Here is a 19938-nt window from a genome sequence, read left to right on the forward strand (position 1 = left end):
GAAGGGAAGGGAAGGGAAGGGAAGGGAAGGGAAGGGAAGGGAAGGGAAAAGTTCTTCCTCAGACAGTGTTCTAGCTTCAAAATTGTCCTGTTTCTAAAAGGGGAAAAAAGGGTCAAGTAATTCATGCTCAGAATGGCTTGTGTCATTTTAATGATACATTTAAGTACAAGGGAATGGAGTTAGCTTTAAGTCAAGCTCAAAACCTAGTGCTTATACAAGTTTGGAATTCTTTTTTCTACATTATGCTCATCCAGCCTCAGCTAAACAGAAACAGCTTTTGCCTGAATTCCCCCAGACATCAGTACAGCTGGCAGGCAACAAAAACCCTTCTCATTTAGACTGATTACATCAAAATCCAGGCAGCTCCTGAGAACTGGAAAAGCAGGAAAGCTCATGATCACTTTCTATTCAATTAATAAAAAGGAGGTAACAGAGTCAGCTCTACTGCAGCTGACACAAGAAGCATGCACCTGAGCTGTCAGGTAAAGCAGTCCCACTAAAAGCCTGGTCAGTAATGACCCAAAGTACTTTTAACCCTAATGCAATGCAAAAGGTATAATTAGTTTCAGGTTGGTATGTTTCAATGACAACAAACTTCATGAAAACAGCTATGCAGTAAAAAAAACAATGCCCACATTTATTTAAAAACTATTTTTCCTGCTGTTGAATCTGAACTTGGATTAAGGCACCAACTCAAGATACTTTAATGCAGCTTGCTGCTCGCTCATCAACACTTGTCAGCCATTCTGCCTCGCAAAACAGAACAAATGTAAAATCAATTACATCCCAAAGAAGCAAGAAGCACACAAGAAAACTTCACAGCAAGCCACTTGAAGCAGAACTTTGTTGTTTGGCACCGTATGCTGCTTCCCAGGTCTTTGATTAACCCAGAAGCAGCAAGATAATTACAGATATGCTGACAAGCAGCAGGGAATATTCCCATCCTCCAGCTTTTTGGACCTCTCTTCCCTCTAGGAAAGCACACAAAGAGAACTGCAAAGTCTACAACTTCCTTGGAATTCCTTATGGCAAATTTAGCAAAACTCACAGCAAGACTTCACACCCTGTCAGTGCATGTTGAAGGTATTCCAAATCAACTGCATTTCATGAGGTATCACTCCCAGCTCACAGAAGCGATTAGGGCAGTGTGAAAAGCAGCTTTGACCTGACTGTGCAAATACTAACACTTCTTGACCACTCTTCATGTCACATCATCATACTAGTTTTTGGTAGATACATGTGCTGTAAAACTGACCACAAATCTGCTGCTGCCTGGCTTGAGTATGTGCAAACAGACCAAGGAGGCAACAGTGGACCCAAATAGGGGACTGAGGATAAACAGGTTAGGTCCTTTCAAAAGCCAGAACAGGAATCAAATTTAAATAAAGCAGTAGCAAGGAAGTATGGTTCAGTGTGGGGTATCTAAACCAGCCTGCAACTAATTCTAAGAGCTAATGAGCTCTCAGCTCAACTCCCTTTCTTTTATACTCATGGGCTGTTGGGCAGGATGACTTCCTTGCTAGATCAGCAGCAAACAGCAGAAGGCTGCCACTGGCTTCCTTTTTCCATACCTCCACTGTACCCCGAGAATCATCCCCACCAAAGCTAAACTGGAAGTGCTACAACAGACAATAATTGTTCCTGAGACAGTTATTAGCTCTCACAGTTCTTAAGAAAGGCAGGTTAGCTCCTTGGACAAATGGCACTAGGTGTAACTTGGAATTCATGAAGCTGTTTCATGTGACACACCTGTGCTGCCCACAGCCAGGATTCTCAAATCAGGGGAACTGGAAGCTAAATGAGCATGCACTATAACGACCCAAGATGTTTCTGATCCATACATACCTGGCTTCGATGGTATTGATATCGAGGGCACATTTGGTAGTGGTACTGGTTCGGGACCACTTATTTCCAGCAAGTTTTTGTCTAATTCTTCTTGTTCTAGTTCCTCTAGTTCTGCCATGAGTTCATCCTAGTTTTATAAAGGAAGAAGAAAAAATAAGAATGAACGTTCAGACCATACTCACTATCACGCACATTTAGCCAGCCATGTTATTGCAGAATAGCTTAAATGCACAGGATCAGCACAGACTGATGAGATAAAGAGCCTGAATCTTCATGTAAATTCCCATATTCCTCTCTTGGAGGAGCAGCAAAGATATGTAAGTCCAAATATTATCAGATCAGGTCATCCAGACCATCCTCAGCATAAAGCCAGGTTCATAGCTGCTGTATGCACTGGCAGAAATAGCAAGTAACAAATTCCAGGAGAGATTTTCTATCCTACTGCTATACCTAGAAACACGTGACATGCAGATCTCAAAAGAAAGATCTCATTTAAACAGAGGAAAATTCAAATCATACCTCATCAAATTCTTCCCCAAATCCTACTGGCTTTGAGATGGCTGTTGAAATCTCATCTGCCAGCTCTTGCTGTTCCGCGATGTCCTGCATTAATTCATCTACTTTATCAATATCCCTATAAAACAAAGGAAAGAGCAGGTCAATCAGGCACTTTCCCAAGCAGAGCTTAAGACTGTTTTTTTTTTGTTTTTTTTTTGTAATAATGCCACACCTTGGTGACATTTTACAAGGTTATTCCTAAAAAAAATACCTTGTACTCACATCTAAGTTCTATCCCCCTACACCTCATCCCCTGGTCTCAGTAACATTCTGCATCAGTTTTTGTTTCACTTCCCAAAAGCTTAGTTCACAGCAGTTACATACAGAGACCTCATCTGGAAAGGTTCTGTTTCGTATTTTTTGATATTAATAACAATTTGCTCTGTTCCCTGTTCCAGCATTATTACATTACATCTACAACATTTGCTTCTGGAAGAAGTACAACATTCCCATAACGCTTTAATTATTGCTAGGTATACAAACTCCACAGCAAAGAAAGAAGTTTAACTCTCCCCTTGAGGCTGGAAATTCTTGCTGTTTGCAGGCAGATCCGTAAGTTGCATGCTCTCCTATTTGCTTCAGACCCCACTGGTGCTAGCCTTCTGCTGGGCAAACACTGCACCAGCCTCGAGTGGCTTCATGTCATGAGAAACAATGCCGAACTGAGGAAGTGTCAATCCTTCATATCTTGGTCAATACCCACATAAACCTAATGTTTTAGTTGTATTTGAGTTTTAAAAAGAAGATTTTACTACACTGGCTCTATTATTTGGTATGAAATACGTGGTATTTAGCAGATCAAACAAATGCCCAACCAAGAGTCCTACAGAAGGAGACAGAGGGGAATAACTTACATGTTGTCATGGGCAGCTTTCATAGCTTTAGCAGCAAAACCCATATTCTTAAGCACTTCAGTGTTGGTGTTGGCATTCTCCAGGGCTTCCCTCTGAAATTCGATTGTGGACAGCGTGCCATCTATCTGTGCAAGCTGCTTCTCGTACCTCTTCTTACGCTTTAGGGCCTGAAGAGCAGCTGTGCAAAGGAAAGAAGAGTAGGATCTGTGAGATTTGTGCTGCAGCCAGCCACTCCAGTTTTGTACCAAATGCCACTCAGCACACAGCAACATTCCACACGCTGTACTGTTTGTCTTACGTTTCCCTGCTTGCTTAAAGGTGGCCAAGCAAGCACTGTCCACCTGCAGCTGCCAGAAGGATGCACGTCAAGAAGCGACTGAAGGACTGGCAGCTCAGCCAGCTGTAACAAGCCACAGCACAGAGGCCTGGCTGCAGCAAACAGCAGGCTTCAATACACAAGCTGATGCACTCAGAAACATCTTTGTTCCCCCCAGTACATCCCAGCATGGCTGCTGGTGCAGTGACTGTCAGTTGAGGTTATGGTGCTGCTGTGCAGCTGCTGGCAGTAGAAACTCGGCCCAATAGGAAGAGAAACAAAGCTCTCTTTGCTTTGCTGCTGAAAGCTGTGATGGATACAAATATAAACAAACTTTGTGTGCGCTTCACGTTACTCCAGCTACAAGGTACTGCCCACGGAGCAGCGCGGTGCACGCTCCCTTCTGAAACGCTCACAGTGCACACAAGCTGGATTTACCAGTAATCCTGCCTGCCAGTGGGTAAAGGTTCAGTAGGAGCAGCACCGTGGGCCAGGTGTTACCAAGCACGGAGCACCACTGTCTGATGAGCAACAACCAAGCGTAACATCAAGCGAAGCATACAACTACAACTTCCTCCACGGCACTTCCACTTCTGACACAGACTTCTTGCCCACCGTGTGACGGACTTGGCTGTGTAAAATGCCCACCTTGTTTAAACGCTCACCTTACAGTCATGGAATCACAGAGTATCTCAAGTTGGAAAGGACCCACAAGGATCACTGAGTCCAATTCCCAGCTCCATACAGCACCTCCCAAACCCAAACCCTATGGCTGAGAGCGGTGTCCCAGCGCTCCCTGAGCTCCAGCACTGGGGCCGTGCCCACCACCCTCTGGGGCAGAGCCTTTTCCTGACCCCCAGCTGACCCTGCTCTGGCACAGCCCCGCACTGTTCCCTCGGGCCCTGTTGCTGACACAGAGAGCAGAGCTCAGCGCTGCCCTCCACTCCCCGCATGCTGCTGACCACCAGCTCCCTGGGTCTCCATGCAGACCAGCACCATGCACAAGGTGCAGTGGCAACGCAGGCTTCATATCTTCACAGGGCCCTTCCCAAATCTCTTCCTGTCCCTGTTGTGATTCCCTAGCAGATTTTTGGAGGGCTGGGGCAGCAAGGAGAAGGAAATCCTGCCAGCAGACAGCTCCCCCTGCATCCTCTTCTGGAGCAACGACAGTGGTGACACGGTGAGCGTATCCCTGCAACAGATGCAAAACATCTCAGCTCCTGAAAGAGGATTAAGTCCGCAGACAAAGCTGGCAGACAGCTCGAGTATTGTCAGATGCCATCTTGAGAAGCCTTCAAGATAACACCCTGGCGTCCTAAAGCAGAACACGTCCCCTCGGTTCTCTAACTGGCCATGAATATGCTCCATGTGATTAATTTATAATTCCTCCAATGTACTGGAAGAGCATTACTGAACAGAGAACTGCTTTGTGCGGCTACAGCGCAGGTTGCCAAGCACCCCACGTGGACCACGGGCTGATTTAGCAGATGTGACCAGGAGGACAAAGGTCACCCCAACTGCCCCAACACAAGGCCAAGGCCCAAGCCAAGGCACTTCAGAGCCCCCCACCCCAACGATGGGTAAATCCCCCACTATTTTGGGGCCAACCTCACGGCCCCAGCAGCTTTCATTTGGGAATGAAAACTGATCCCACAAGAAGGAACAGGACTGGATTTTCATGTCACACAAAGGCCAGCATTTGCTCTCCAGAATGGGACACAATACAGGTTTCACGTGGAACATTCCAGCTCGATGCCAGGCACGTTGTGAAGAGCAATGCATTCCTGGTACATTCCACCTGGTTAACTTGCACTCATTGTTTAATTAAGGATAGATAAAGTTATCTTACAAAGAAAAAGCTGTCAGCACCGTTTATATACCGGCAGACGCTGGGAAGAGTCAAATAGTGACAAAACATCCTTTATTGAGCATTTTGTGCCCCGTGGAGGATTACAGGCAAAATCAGAGACCTTATAACCATTACACAAACCCAAGTACAACTATTTATGTAGAGTTCCCCACTACAACTTTCCCTAAGAACAGGGAAATACCCACATTTCCTGCTTGAGTACTTTCAGAGCAAGCTGCTCAGGCCACACTGCAAGCATCACTGTGTAAGGGCACATGATCAGGAGCAGCCGAGCAGTGTCAGCAAACAGCTCTGCTTCCCCTCCCTGCAGTCAGGGCAATGCAAGGACAAAGCTTCCCACGTCCTGAGTGCCCGCCTGCCCCCAGCTGGCGACCAGGGGTGGAAATGCCCATGTTTCAGCTGCATAAAGGAAGCACAGACCAGCAAGAGAGGCAGGGCACGCAGAATGCTTCTGTGCCTGAGCATGTTGAGATGGATATTAGTGCACGGCGATAAGCATCAAAGTAATACATGGGCTTCTGCAATGAAGGAAACTTTCAGAACAGACTGATGTTTCCTGCAATTAAAAGGCACTAAGGAATGGACAACAAAGTATTTAGTGCCTCAGCTGGGACGATCACAACTTCCTGCACTTTATTCTCATCTGTGTTCCCTTGCTTAATCATCTCAATGTAAAGTTTGTACCTATAACAAGAAGATTTTAAGCTGATCTTTTTCTTCTTTAAAGTTAACTTAGGTCAGGTTTGTTTTCAAGCTTGTCACAGTTCAGTTGGTTTCCATCTCCCTCCTAGGGCTGATTTCTTCATTCTCAGGTTTCAGGAAGAACACACTGCTCCCAGCACCCCCAGCACAGAGTTCTGAAGGAAATCCCAGCGTAAGAGCAGCCCTGGGGCAGGCAGGAGAGCTGCACAGCCTTACAGAACGGCCCACGCACAGGGAGAGCCTCCAAACCCTGCTGGAAACGCACCAGTAACAGCCTTCGCCAGCACAAAAAAGTGGGCTGCAAACGTTCCACACGTTGCTGTCACACTTGCCAGGGCAGTGGTACCTGATGGGAGCACAGATCCCAGGGCACGGCTCTGCTCAGAGCTACCACTGCTTCCCCTCCGCTCTCCTACCTAAGCTTTGATTTCTGATGAAGCAGCACTGCTGCTTTTACCTTGCACAGCAGTCTTTACCATGTGTATAAATACCTGCTGAAATCCTCCATACGCCCAGAGTTACACATTTTTAATACATTTTCAATGAAGCCAGAGCAACGAAAGTTTATTCTGAAAGGAACCGCATTAAAACTTTTCTCTCCACAAAATCCATTTCCAGAACTTGAAATGGATATGAAGGAGAGGCAGCTGGCCACTGATGCATCCTCCCGCATCGTGGTATTTCACACACGTGCAAGGAATGGGTGTGCCTCTGAAGTCCAAGCGTAACACAGCCCATCTCTGCTCTTTCTGAGGGCAGCTATTGCATTTAGCAGCCACGGAACAGGAGGGCCCTGGGCTGCCACCTCTAATTACACCTTTACTACTTCCAAGATAGCAGTGACATCAGCAGGCGCTGTAATTTCACACCCAGCCCTAATGGCCATGGAACTGCTCCTGCAGGACCCACCACCATTTGTCCTGCTCAGAGCACTGCCCCCAGGGAGGCTCCAGCTTCTGTGAAATGCCCAATATATTCAGAAAGAAATAAGGACTGAGAGTTGTCCCCCTCACGTTGTGTGCTGTGTATTTCTTAGGAGAATACGTGCCTTTGTGCTGGGTAAGGGTTAGCACTGGATATTTCTTCGCCTAAAAGCAGGAAGGTTTTGGGTGGGTTAACTTGTTCTTGAATTATTCCTATTTCTATTGAAAAACAGCAGTACCTCTTCAAATCACTGGCTGTTCTAGAAGGGGAGGGGTTTTGCTTGCCTTTTTTTTCCTCCTTTTTAGCTCAAACCTCTTGCAGGTTGTACACGAGGAAGAGACAGCGACTGCTGACCCACGACCGACAGATCGCCCTCTCCGCCTGCTACATAGATGAGCTGAGCTGATGGGAGAAGCAAAACCCATTAGTAGACCTTGAATTCACTATTAAAAAGATCAGTGCTTCAGATAATCTTCACTTAATGAATCAAAGCAAACCCCACCACAGCAAAAACATTCGATCATTACATGAAAGTTAGCTACAGCTGGGACATGGGACCCAACCTGCACCGATAAGGATCTGAAGGGTAACAACTGTGATCAAGCTGCACAGGCTGCTTCAGTTACTTGAATCCAGAAACATGCCCCAAAGTAAATTTAAAGAAAGTGTTACAGCCTTCTTAGAAACTCAGGCTTCTTGGTATACAAAAAGACATTCCTCCCTTCGTTTTTACAGCCCTAAAATATTAGTTTGCGTACAGCTGATGAGCAGGAACCGGTGTTAGGGTGTTCAGCCACTTCTCCCCCTGAGAAATAAATGCTCCCAAGTGAGAAGGGGAAATGCCCACGTTCCAGCTGCCTCACCCAGACTTACAGCCTGACAAAACACCGCAGTTCACCATATAATTTCACTTTCTTCTCGAAAAATGCAGTCAGTCCGGAAGAATTTTTATGCAATTTTTAAGATATACCAACCTGGACATAAACAACTGTTAACAGAGCTGGCATATGTCTAAAATCTGCCCCAAAATATATATATATACAGCACTTAGGTATAAGAAAATGCTCACGGTGATCAGAAGGCAGCAGGATAATAAAGATACAGTGCTTGCCACACGGCACTGCATTCAGAGGGAAACAGCTGGCTGAACGTATCAATGATTTCATTAAACACAGCCCTGCTGCAAATTAGTGCTGCTGGCACACGTCAGACAAGCAGTTAAAGGGGTATTTATGCCCTCAGCAATCCTACTGAACTAATACTTTTAAACAGCAAGAGTCGAAAAGTATAGATTGAGATATAGAAAAAAAACAAAGAACTCGAGACACTTTTCCACCTACGTGCAACCACAGGCTCTGCTAGCAAAAACATGTCTGGGCACGGGGAAGGCAGGCAGACTGGTTCCTTCAGCAAAGGGAAAGCACTCGGGAGCTGTGCTGAAATTAAACCATGCTTTCACAGAGGCAGCTGTGAGCCCGGGAGCTCCTCTCACAAGTGCACACCAAGCGCCTGCTCACTGCCACTGGAAGAAACACAGACCACCACCCAGCACTGGGTCAGCATCCTACGTGTTGCACCACGCACCTGGCCAGGAACGGGAGATGCATCGTTATTTTCGCTGCTTCTGAAAATGTGATTCCCTCTTCCTGGAAACGTAATCACCGCCAACACCCTTGCTGTCCTTGAAATGGGATAAACCAGAGGCACCACTAAGCATAAGAAGCAATCTGCTCCTTGCTTGCCATAGCTTTGCAGCTGTTGAGAGTGAGCAAACTGCTTGCAATATCCCCAGAAAACTCTGAGAAGCCAACGAAAAGCAATTCACCAGGTGCTGCAGACAGAAAGGCAGATGTCAACCCAATAGAGACAGATCCTGCCACCATCTTACAAAGTTCTTCCCTACCTCTGAGTTTAACCTTGAATAAATACACTTGTGCTGAAGTTTGCTAGCCCAGAAAGCTACTCCCTAGCTGAATGCTCCTGCTGGCTCAAACCTAACCCAGCAGCAAGGCACCAGGCGCACCTTGCCTCTGCCACACATAGCCAGGGAGGGCTCAGACCAGCCTGGGCTGACAGAGGCAGGAGCCACCAGCTCAGAGTTCTCTGTGCAGGGACCCAGAGTTCAGATCTCTCCAGGACATCTCCAAAACCTTTCTGTGAGCTTCCAGAACCACTGCTCTAGTTGTAACAGCTGGAGCGCACCCTCACCTTGCGCACTTCTGCCTGGGGATTTTGTCTTGGTGCTTCCTGCCCTTCACTGTGCTTGCGCAGCAAGATTCCTCTACAAGAGGAAGAACATGAAGGCTTTGGGCAATGCTGCCAAGCAGACCTTGCACAAGGGATTGCAGAGGAAGAAACAAGCACGCCGGGTGAGCCGGTACACAAACCTATTGCTAACTGGCTGCCATTCGTTTCCGAGCTGCCTTTAGCCGAGGTGACTGCACAGCACCAAGTGTCAGAGGTCCAAGAAGACAGTCTGGATATTAAGCACTGTGGTGTGACGGTGGCTGGGAGAAGGAAGCAGTGAAGCATGGATAAAAATAAATTCACACCACCTCCATGGCTAACAGGGCAAAGCAGCACGATTGCTCTTCCTTTGAAGGCCACCCCCTGAGACCTGTGATGTCTGGCAGAGATACCCAGTCCTAAAAGTCACTTTATGCTGAAAGTCTGCAGCCATTATCACACGTTTACCCCATTACCAGAGACCAACATCTCCCACAGAGCTCACAGAGCTGCCAGCAGCCTCTGTCCCTCTCTTTGCAGGAGCATTTTACCTGAGAAGCGCCTGGAGCTCAGGCTTTTCTCCCCACTCATCCTGTGTCTGTCTGCTAAGCATTAACAGAGCTCCCAACCCTCCCCTCAAAAGGCAGGCAGCTTTTCTCAGCTGTTTCCAGCTCAGAGATTAAGTGCCTGTTTAAAACTGCTTGAATGAAGTATGTAAATCCAGGCGGAGAATAAAAGGTTTCTGTCCTCTCTGTACTTAAAACAACAAGATTACTGCTTCCTTTTGCAGAAAGTACTGCAAGAACATTTAGTCCATTCTGCCAGAGATTAAACCTCACAATAAGGACTCCTGGTTTACAAATCCACAACTAAGCAAGGGGGGGGAAAAAAAAAGATAAAGGAAAAAGCATCCCTGTGTGACAGCAATGCATGCTCTGAGCCGTGCGACTCGCACCCAAAGCGGCCGGCAGCAGCAGCTCACCCAGCAGCACTGCTCCGTGCCATCAGCACCCCTCACCCCGCACAGCCCTCTGCCAGCAGCACGCACCCAGCTGCACAGCACTGCTGCCCCGTGTCCCAGCAGCACGCAGCCCCACACCTCCTCGCCACGCTTCCTTATTGCCAGTGATTCACCAGCACAGAAAGCGCGTTTCCCAAGGTCAGAGCCCATGACTGCAGCGTGGCATGTTCCTGAAACGCTGCCTGACACGCTCAGGTTTGGCATTACAGACCAAAACACACCACACTCAGGAGCCCAGACCCGGCAGTGAGTCAGCTCCTCTCTGCAGCAACCAGAATGTGATCCCTTTGCCCCTTGAACGCTAAGACAGCACTCCTCTGACCAACAATCCCCGCTAAGATAAGCTCTAGGACAGTTTTGTCTTCTTTCCCCCTAAGGCTGCTGGGGTAAGTTATCCTCCCCCACCCTTTCAAACTGCCCCAAAAACGCTGCTGTTAAGAATCTGCTCATTTTTCACATCCCAATTTGATATTTATACACATTCAAAGGAGAGATTATTCAGAGATCAGCAAATGTTGAAGGTTTGGGGATGAAATAAAGCACGCTCCTTAAGGGCCCTTTGGGATTCCCACAGCCTGCCAACATCTTCATGGCTTTTCTTGTTCACTCTGTGCCTGCTGGAGGATGCTTCAGTAAAGGGAATTCCAGGGAGAAACCTATTCTCCTCTGAATCCCTCTGCCAAAAAATGCAGCAGGGAGGGGTCCAACTTTACCTCTTCCAGCTTTTCAGGGTGACAGCACTGGAACAGGCTGCCCAGAGAGGCTGTGGAGTCTCCTTCTGTGGAGATATTCAAGACCAGTCTGGTCACTGACCTGGGCGACCTACTGTAGGGAACTGATGAGCTGGGGTTGGACTCGATGCTCTCTTGAGGTCCCTTCCAGCCCCCGTGCTTCTGTGAACAGACGTAGCTCTTCTTAAGCACCTCAGAACCTTCTTAACATCTAGGAATGATCTTTTCCTGACAGGAAAAAAAATAATCTCTATGTTTAAACAATATTTCTGCAAATGAGACACAAAACTCAGGAGGATCCTGCCTCTGAGTGGCCCATTCTGAGACCTGCTCTTCCTGGGGAATGAAGCACGTTACCAGCTGGGTGATCTCTCGTTCATTTTCCAGCTTCGTGCATTTATTATTACAGGGTGCCAAGACAAGGGATTTTACTGAGCCTGTCATAATATCAGGCATTTCTTTTAGCATCTCATCTGGTGAAGTTATGCTGTTCAGAAATGTGAAAACTTTTTTTTTTTTCTTCATGAGAACTCTGATTCCAGCGCTAATGGCTGAAAGGGGAGAAAGTTAAAACGACAAGCCTTTGGGAACCCCAAAACTATAAAGCAAATACGCTGAACCGTATTTTCTAAAATGCCTCGTACTTTTTGACTCACAGCCTGTAAACGCTTACATGGCAGTGCTGCAGTACACCTCTGGAGGCCAGAACCTAGTTACACTTCTAAAGACAAAGCCACGCAGTTAGGCAGTGATCAGCTCCAGAAGCCAGAGGTAGCAACACGGACTGTCACTGCAACCCCCCCGAGTCACGGAGTCACAGATCAGCCTGAGTTGGAAGGGCCCACTCCATCCCACTGCTGATGTCACTGGTCCCAGTGCTGACCCCTGAAGGACACCACTCACCACTGACCTCCATCTGGACACTAAGCCATCAGCCACTACTCCCTGGATACGGCCTCGTAACCAGTTCCTTATCCACCAAACACTGCACCCATCAAATCCGTATTTTCAGATCCAGATTTTCTTCTTGCTCTCCAGTTCAACCAGCAGGTCCCAGTTCAGCCACGCCGGTCCCTTGCCTTCCTTTCCTGACTTCCTACACCTGGGAATGCAGAGCTCTTGTGCCCTAAGGAAAGCTTCCCTCAAGATCTGTCTGCTCTGCTCCCTCATCTTTGAGGACAGATTCCCATGGAGATTTGATGACTAAATCCCTGACGAGTTGGAAGTTGGCTTTCCTAAAGTTTCTCTGGGCAGTATGTGCCAGCAGTTTTCCCACTTGCATAATGAAGAATTTCCTCCTTAGCTAATCTAAATCTCTCCTCTCTTAGTTCAAAACCATTACTCCTTGTCCAATCCCGACATGCCCTGATAAAGGGTTCTCTGCACCATTCCCATAGGGCCCCTTAAGGTACTGGAAGGCCACTACAAGGTCTCCCCAGAGCTTCTCTTCCAAACTGTGGCAATGGGTCGCTGCAGGAGCACAGACGGGTGCAGAAACTCAGCATGAAAGCAGCAGCAGCAGCCATGAAATTGTGTTCTGAGTTCAGCCCTTGTTTGCTGCACACAAGGATAAATACACAAGTCCCAGCGTGAGCTACCCTTCTTATTTGGACAACACCAGTTCAAAATGCAACAGCTGACTGCCAACCAGCTGAGAGTTAAAAGGCAACAACTGTCGGTATAATTAGGCCATAGTTATACGAGCCCCTATAAAATGAGTACTGGAAAGGCTTCATTTAAATGATGAACCTTCAGGAAGCCATAGCAGACTCCTCCCAGCTGGATTTCCAAGTACAAGAGTGTTATGGGCAGAACTGTCATCGCCTCTGTCCCAGGCAGGCACAGAGCTTCACCAAGGGGAACCTCCTGCCTGCTGCATTTCCCAGTGGGAGGTCCAGGTGGGTGCTCCACTTCCCAGCAGGAAGGTCCCAGTGCCCCAGGTTCCTCATGTGGGACGCGGCCACATCGCTGCGAGCAGCACAGCAGCTGTGGAAGCGCTCCTGAGTCAAAGCCTTTACCTATCTGTAAAGCCACACTCTGCCAGGATGGTCCCCAGCAGCTCTACCTCCTCCAGTGCCGTGCGCTGCGCCCTCAGGCTGTCTGAACTACATCAGCACTGATGCATGGATTCCTACCAGCCTCCAAGTGCCTCCTTTTTGTTACAGGCACTCTGCGACAGCAGTTCTGCTTTGCTGGGTGCCTGGCTGTAAATGTCACAGAGAGCACGTTCAAGAGCCTGAGCTACTCCAGCGTTTAGTTTTACAAAATTGTCCATTTTTAGGTGACGTGAGTAGAAGGCGAGGCTTTACTTTACACCCCACTGACCCCGCACACACCATCTCAGAGCCTCACTGCCCGCAGATCCCAAAAAGATGAGGATTCCACTGGTGTGAGCAAAAAGCTGCCAAAACCATCAGTGTCCTTGTCCAGCACACTCGGTGCTTGCAGCGCACACCCCAGCCTGCTGCTGCTTCCTGCAAGCCCCGCAGCAACACAGGGGCAGGCTGGGGACATGGGGACACCCGGGCACACAGCCGGGCAGCCCTCCTGCACGGGGCACTGCTCAGTTCTACAGGTCAGGCAGCACAGTGCACATGAGCCCTATAAAAGCTCAGAGGGGTTGGTACTCTTCTTATTCAGGTCTGGCATGAATGGCAAAGAGAAACTGCAGAACAACCCAGGCAATTAAAAACTCCTGTCCCAGACAGCACTGGGGCTGCAGACCCCTCCCTTCTGTATTTTAAGTTATTCTCCTGCTCATCAATGAAGCGCAGCTACGTCCTCCCCTATTACTTTGTGCCTGAAAGCACTGCAGTTTCTCCAGAAAATGCAGTCATCACTTTTGCTTCCGAGATCCTGCTAAGTCAGAACACCACAGCGCCCTGTACACTGGGCAGGATCACAGACACACCACGTGTCTTCCTGTAGAGGGCTGCTGGGGTCACGTCAGAGCAAGTTCCACATCCCGCAATCCAAAGCAAAACCCAGTGTGCACTCCAGCAGCAGGGAGATTCCCCTGCATCAGGCAGCTAAAGGGCCGGGGGGGCTTGGCAAGGAGACCCAAAGGAAACAAGCATGAAGCCCAGGAACACAGCTCTGCATGCATTCTGTCAGCCAGAAACAAGCCGGCTGTTTGCTGAACAGTCCGAGGACCCACAGGAGGTTTAAGCCAAATGAGCACTTTGCACAAGCTGCAAGTTGCAGTTGTGAACTGGCACTGGGAGCCCTTAAGCAGGCTTTAGCAACTAGGGCTGAGGCTTCATCAGGTACTGGAGTCCAACACCTAATGCAATGGGATAGAAAATGTAATTAAAACAAGCTGGCTGGCTGCAGACATACCAGGTGTTCTCTCTGACAGAGCATGAAGCAGAAAAGGAACAGAGGAAGGATGTACTGCAGCAAATACAGTCACCAAAACACACCTGGCAGAACCACAGGCTTTTTGCTTTCGTTTGTGTGACTTGTTAAAGTTTTTTAAAACCTGTTCGTGAGTACTCCCCAGCTGTTCTATACTACAGCAACCTGGCTGAAAAAGCCTCTGTTCAGTGAGGGGAGGTACAACTGCAAACTAAAAGCTTCCTCTTGCTCCTCAACACCTACTGAAAAAGAGAAATTAGCATCATTTTCCAGAGTCAGGTGTTTTAGCACTCAACTCATTCATCTCAGGGCGAGACAAAGGACTCTGCCTGCACTTGGCTTCCTGGGGCTGCAGGTAAGCACCTGGAAGGGGAGGATGCATTTCAACTCAGCCTGTGACTGAAAGGCACAGCAGGCTGCAGCGTGACAAGAAGGGCTGGATAGGGTTTGCCACAGGGTTGCTGCTACCTCTACATCAGCATCTTACGATTTCTGGAAAGAAAACCAGGTTTGTGTTAACTGGTTCTGTACGCAGATGTCACTTCTCTTGCCAAATATCAAGCAGAACCTTAAAAAAAATATATATCTGCAAGCAACGTTTAAGTCAGGATCTTACAGACAGGATCACAGAGCTCTCCAGCCTCCGTCCACACCCAGGTCTGAGGCTGCAGCTCTCTTTTCCTTGAATTCCAGACAACCACAATATTTCAAACCATTTAAACCTCTACATAAAAGCGTCCACGCCATCATGCAGCCACACTTCCATTTTTTCATTCACAACCAGCTGGCCCCTTGCTGGGAGACCCCACGTCACGCACAGACTGCAGCACTGCCCTCCTCCTGCCGGCCCCGGCTCCAGCACTGCTGTGGGCAAGAGCAGAAAACTGTTTTTATTTCTCATTTGTGGTTAGCTTTTGGCTGAAGCAGCACCCAACCCAACCCATGCGGTGCCCAACTAACACCAAGGTCAGCGCCGAGGAGCAGGAAGAGCAAGCCTCAGCCCCATGGGGCAGCCTTTGGGGACAGCACACAGAGGTGGGTGGCAAAGAGTTCATGTTCCTGCTGATCAGGCAGCTGGGCTGCTCCACCTGGCAGCGCCAAGACCTGCCAAAAGACAGAGGTGGGCAGAAAACCTGGACTTCTGGCTTCAGCTTACACCCAGCTTGCGTGTTTGCTTTCCTATTTCTGGTGTGGGGCGGAAAATAGGAGTGTTCTCTTTCCAGGAAAAGCCTGAATTACACAGCAGGAATCTGGCTGTGCTCTTGCATTCATTTTGCACTCAGTCACCAGTGCCAAACGAAAAAAAAACCAAAAAAACAGCAATGCGTTCATTTACAGTGATGGAAAAACTTTCACCTAAGAGAAAAACAAAACACTACCTAACAGAAATCAGAGCGGATAGGAAATTCATAAAACGTCCACCTCCTGCACTTTAGCCCAGTGTTTGCTTTTTGTTCATTCCACTGTTTGTGGCAGGCAGGAACGTAAAGGCACCGAGTTTACTCTGGACCTGAGTGGGTTGACTACAGGGTGGCACTGAAGCAGAGCACAAGTTTCCCTTCCTGCTGGAATCTTCCCACTGAGATGTAACTAGAAGAGAGAACGAACAGATTCTGAAGTGTTACACCAAAGAGATCGGAGATCCAGAACTAACCCATTGCTTTTACTTATAGGCGCTGCTTCTCAGGCAGCCTGGCTTCATGAGCTAGCCCTGTCTGACCACAAGGAAAGGAGTAAAACTGGACAAGCAGTGATTAAGATCACCCTGAGCTATCCTGAAACCAAACACCGAGCACCAGAACTGCACAACCCTTGGAGAGAATCAGCAGTTTGCTTTGTTTCAGGAAGCCGGGGTGCCTGACCCAACCACTGTGCCCACAGCTGCACTTCTTGTGTTAATGCAGAACTTACTTTCGGTACAGATTTACAACTTGTAAGATACCCAAACCACATTGGACTATTGCTAATTCTATTCACCGAGTGAACTAGGTCCCTCACTCATAAGCAAGAGCAGAAGTGCTGAAAAGTCTCTCAAGAAATTAAGGTTTTAAGGTTAGAACAGGCTGACTGTTTACAGGAGATAACACAAAGCACAGCACAGCTTCCTCCCAGACTGCAGAGCATTCACTCATCCCAACCCCTCAGCCCACAGAGATGAGCACACCGGAGCTGTGAGCACTGCTCTCCCCAGCTGGCTGCAGAAGGGCTGAGCTGCCCATCGCTGCCTTCTCCTCCTCCCAGGAGCTGCTGGGTACTGAGGCCTAACGTCAGCTGGCAGAGTGAAGGCACAAACTGCTGCTGAAAACACCGGTACTGGAGCCCTTAAGGACTGCTCAGCGATCGCTGAACTGCCACGACTGTGCAGCCAGACAAAAACATTTCAATACAAGGTGAAAGCCCACCGTGCCAAGGGACGGGGCAGACTGAGGACACCTGCACCAGTTAGTTACTCTTTTTAACTTCAGAATTTCCTAAGCAGCTGTCTGGCTGCACCACCTACACACCCTAAAGACAGATGATAAAAAAAACAGACATAGAAGTTCGTAAGTTGCTAAAACCCACCCTGTGCTTGGTGCACGCCCAAGAACCACAAGTAAGAGAACTTAAGAAGTTTCAGAGCTGCGTTTTCTAAAAGCTGAACCAATGAATTCATTAATAAGTTAGCTTTCAATTGGTTTTGCTTAGTATATTTCACTTCTATCAAAAAATTCCATTAAAAAGACAGATTTCACACACAAAAAAAACAATGTCTTTTTATCTTCCCCCTAAACTATAACTAGCTTTGCAATAAAATGACCTAATTTCTGTCCAAGAGGGACAAATCCACACAACTATATAAAACACCAAACACCACCATAACTTGTGCCATTCCGTTGATGAATGACACTGTGAGCAGAACACACTGCCCACTGCCCCAGCAGATACCAGCTGCCCCTCCCAGCAGCCCAAGCATACAGTTGCCCTCTTGAGTTCAGAAAGCCTCTGAGAAAATAAAAAGGAGGGGGGGGGGAAAAAAAAAAAAAATTTGCTTTCCACCAGAACATCACTCCCAGCCCTTCTCAATTCACAGCTCCTTAATTACTCATCGGGATCCTGTTCTGCTCAAGACCTCAATTCGCCTGACCCAGAATCCTGCCGTCAATGGGCACCTTGTCCTTCCTGTGCCTCCTGCACCCACAGCATGGAACGGGGCACAGACAAGAGCTGGGGGGAGAGGCGACTTCCACTGCAGCAGGGTAAGGACCTCAGCAAGCAGCAGGAGAAAGAGAACAACACAAGGTGCACGGGATCACTGAAAGCGGACGCGGAAACTGCAGAACAGGGTGACTACAAAGGATGCACGCTTTAGTTCTTCTTTCCAGCTCGCTACCAAACTAGGCCAAAAAAACAGCACAAGAAACTCCGTCTTATTACATCTGTTGCAATAAATTACAATTGGATTGAGAAACTGAAGATAAAGTTCACAGAACTCCTCAGAAGGAACAGCCCTGTGAGCAGGCCGGGCTGAGAGCGCCCGGGGCCGAAGCCAGCCCCGCTCCGGCTGTGCCACCACCGAGAAGCCCTGGAGCTCCAGGGGAGGCCCAGCTGCCGAGTGAACAACAGGAAGGAGCAGCCAGGAAGAACCTGTTGGGTGGCAGTGCTGGACGTTAACCCCTGCACGGAGCAAGCCCTGCTGCATCACACCGCCGCTGCCTTCCGTCCTTCCGCTCTGACACCGCCCAGAAGGGCAACGTCAACACCGAAACCCCGGCCAGCTTCCCAGAACGCTGAGCACGGCCGTGCAACAGGCGAGGAGCCCGTGGGCACGCAGACTCACAGAACAGAACAATTAACGCTGGAAAGGGCCTCTAAGATCACCAAGCCCAACCCGTTCCCACTGACCCTCAGTGCCACATCCCCGCGGTTCTCCAACACCTCCAGGGACGGTGACCGCCCCACCCCCCCGGGCAGCCCATGCCAGTCCATCACCGCTCCTCCGGATAAGTTTTTCCTAACACCCAACCGGGCGCAATGCAGGATGAGGGGTGAGGCCTCGCCACCGATCACAGCTCACCGGGAGCCCCGCACGGAGCGCTAGGCCCGGCCCGGCCCCGCACCGCCCCCGCCCTCACCGCGCTTGTTCTTGGTGCCGTGTTTGCGGGCGGCCGCCAGCTCCTGCTCGATCTTCTTCTCCAGGAACTCCTGCTTCTTGCTCAGCATCTCCTCCGTGTCCCGCAGCCGCTGGATGGCCTCCTGAGGGGACGGGCCCTTCCCGGCGCCCTTCCCGCCGGCGCCGGCCCCGAACAGCTTCCCCAGGAGCCCCGACATGGCTGCGCTGTGCCGGGCCGCGCTAGGAGGCGATGGCGGCTGCGGAGCGCGGGCGGCGCTCCCCTCGCTTCGTGCCCCTCGAGGAGCGCCCGCCGCGCAGCCCGGCCCTCCGTCCGCCCGCCTGTTCGAAGAGCTCCGCAACGCCCGTACCGCCGCGCCGCCACCGGCCGCTCGCTCGGGCCCGGACCCCGCCCCGGCTCGCCGCCCCGCCGCGTCCAACCCCGTGCCGCATACAGCTCCCGGCGCGCCCCGCGGCGCAACGCCGCTCGGCCAAGCGGCGGCCGCGCGAGAGGCATGCTGGGAAATGTAGTGCGGGGCGCGGAGCACGGCGGGAAGGGCGGGGAGCGGGGGGGCAGCCGGGCGGAACCCGGAAGCGGCGTCAGGTGGCGAGTGACGTCAGCGCGCGATGACGTCAGTGGAGGAGTCGTCGCCATGGCGGCGGCGAGGGGCTGGGCTCCTGCTGGAGCAGGCCGCGGGCACTCGCCCTGCCCTGGGAGAGATGGAGCCGGGCGTAACCGGGGCTGAGGGCAGAGGCGGGACGGGGCAGCCTTGAAGTTCCCCTTCGCGGTGACTGACGGCGGCCTTGAGCCCCGGGGGGAACCGGCGGAGTGTAATCGCAGTCCCCAATACCGCCGAAATCTACGAAAACAGTCGTGTGTGAAGCGCTTCACTCTGGGTCCGACCTTTACTGCGTGTTCCTAAATGTGTCGCTTTGTGTTTGGTCTCTGTCATATACATCAAAGTAATAAACACAGCCCTGGCCCCTCGCAGTGGTGTGGCAGCTTCCTGGCACCGTGGCAGTGTTTGCTGCAGGAAACCACCCCGGGAAAATGAATATTCTGTCCTTGGAACAGAGCTGGTTAGCGCTGTGCTAGGACTAAAGGCCTGTGAATAGCAGCAGCAAGGAGGAAAAAATAGTGAACAGCAGCTGAGTGGGCAGCAGAGCCCTCCCGTGTCCCAGTCATATGAGGAAAAGCAGTTAATAATTAATGGAGAGCATTGTTATGTGCGAGTGGTCAGAGCCATAAGGGCTCTCTGTTCTTTTTTTAATTTCCTCTTCTAATCAATACTCTTGATATTGATTTTGTGGCATAACTTCAGAAAAATGCAAAGGGAACCCCCTAAACACATGGTGCTATAGCGTAGAATCACAGAATAGAACCATAGAATCGTTTGAGTTGGGCGCTGAAAGACCACCTGGCACAACCCCACTGCAATGCACAGGG

General features: G+C 49.7%; 1 protein-coding gene across 1 annotated transcript in view; it reads right to left on the bottom strand.

The window, feature by feature from the left end:
* CHMP4B (charged multivesicular body protein 4B) overlaps positions 1–18918 on the bottom strand; it is a 20628-nt gene extending 1710 nt beyond the window's left edge. The window contains exons 1-4 of the mRNA XM_021416647.1: positions 18517–18918; positions 3258–3435; positions 2365–2479; positions 1846–1972 (exon numbers count right to left, since the gene is read on the bottom strand). Coding sequence (XP_021272322.1) covers positions 1846–1972; positions 2365–2479; positions 3258–3435; positions 18517–18712 — 616 coding nt within the window. The 5' untranslated portion in view covers positions 18713–18918. The remainder of the gene's footprint in view (positions 1–1845; positions 1973–2364; positions 2480–3257; positions 3436–18516) is intronic.

This window comes from Numida meleagris, chromosome 19 (assembly GCF_002078875.1).
Source record: "Numida meleagris isolate 19003 breed g44 Domestic line chromosome 19, NumMel1.0, whole genome shotgun sequence".
In the NCBI taxonomy this organism is placed as follows: domain Eukaryota; kingdom Metazoa; phylum Chordata; class Aves; order Galliformes; family Numididae; genus Numida; species Numida meleagris.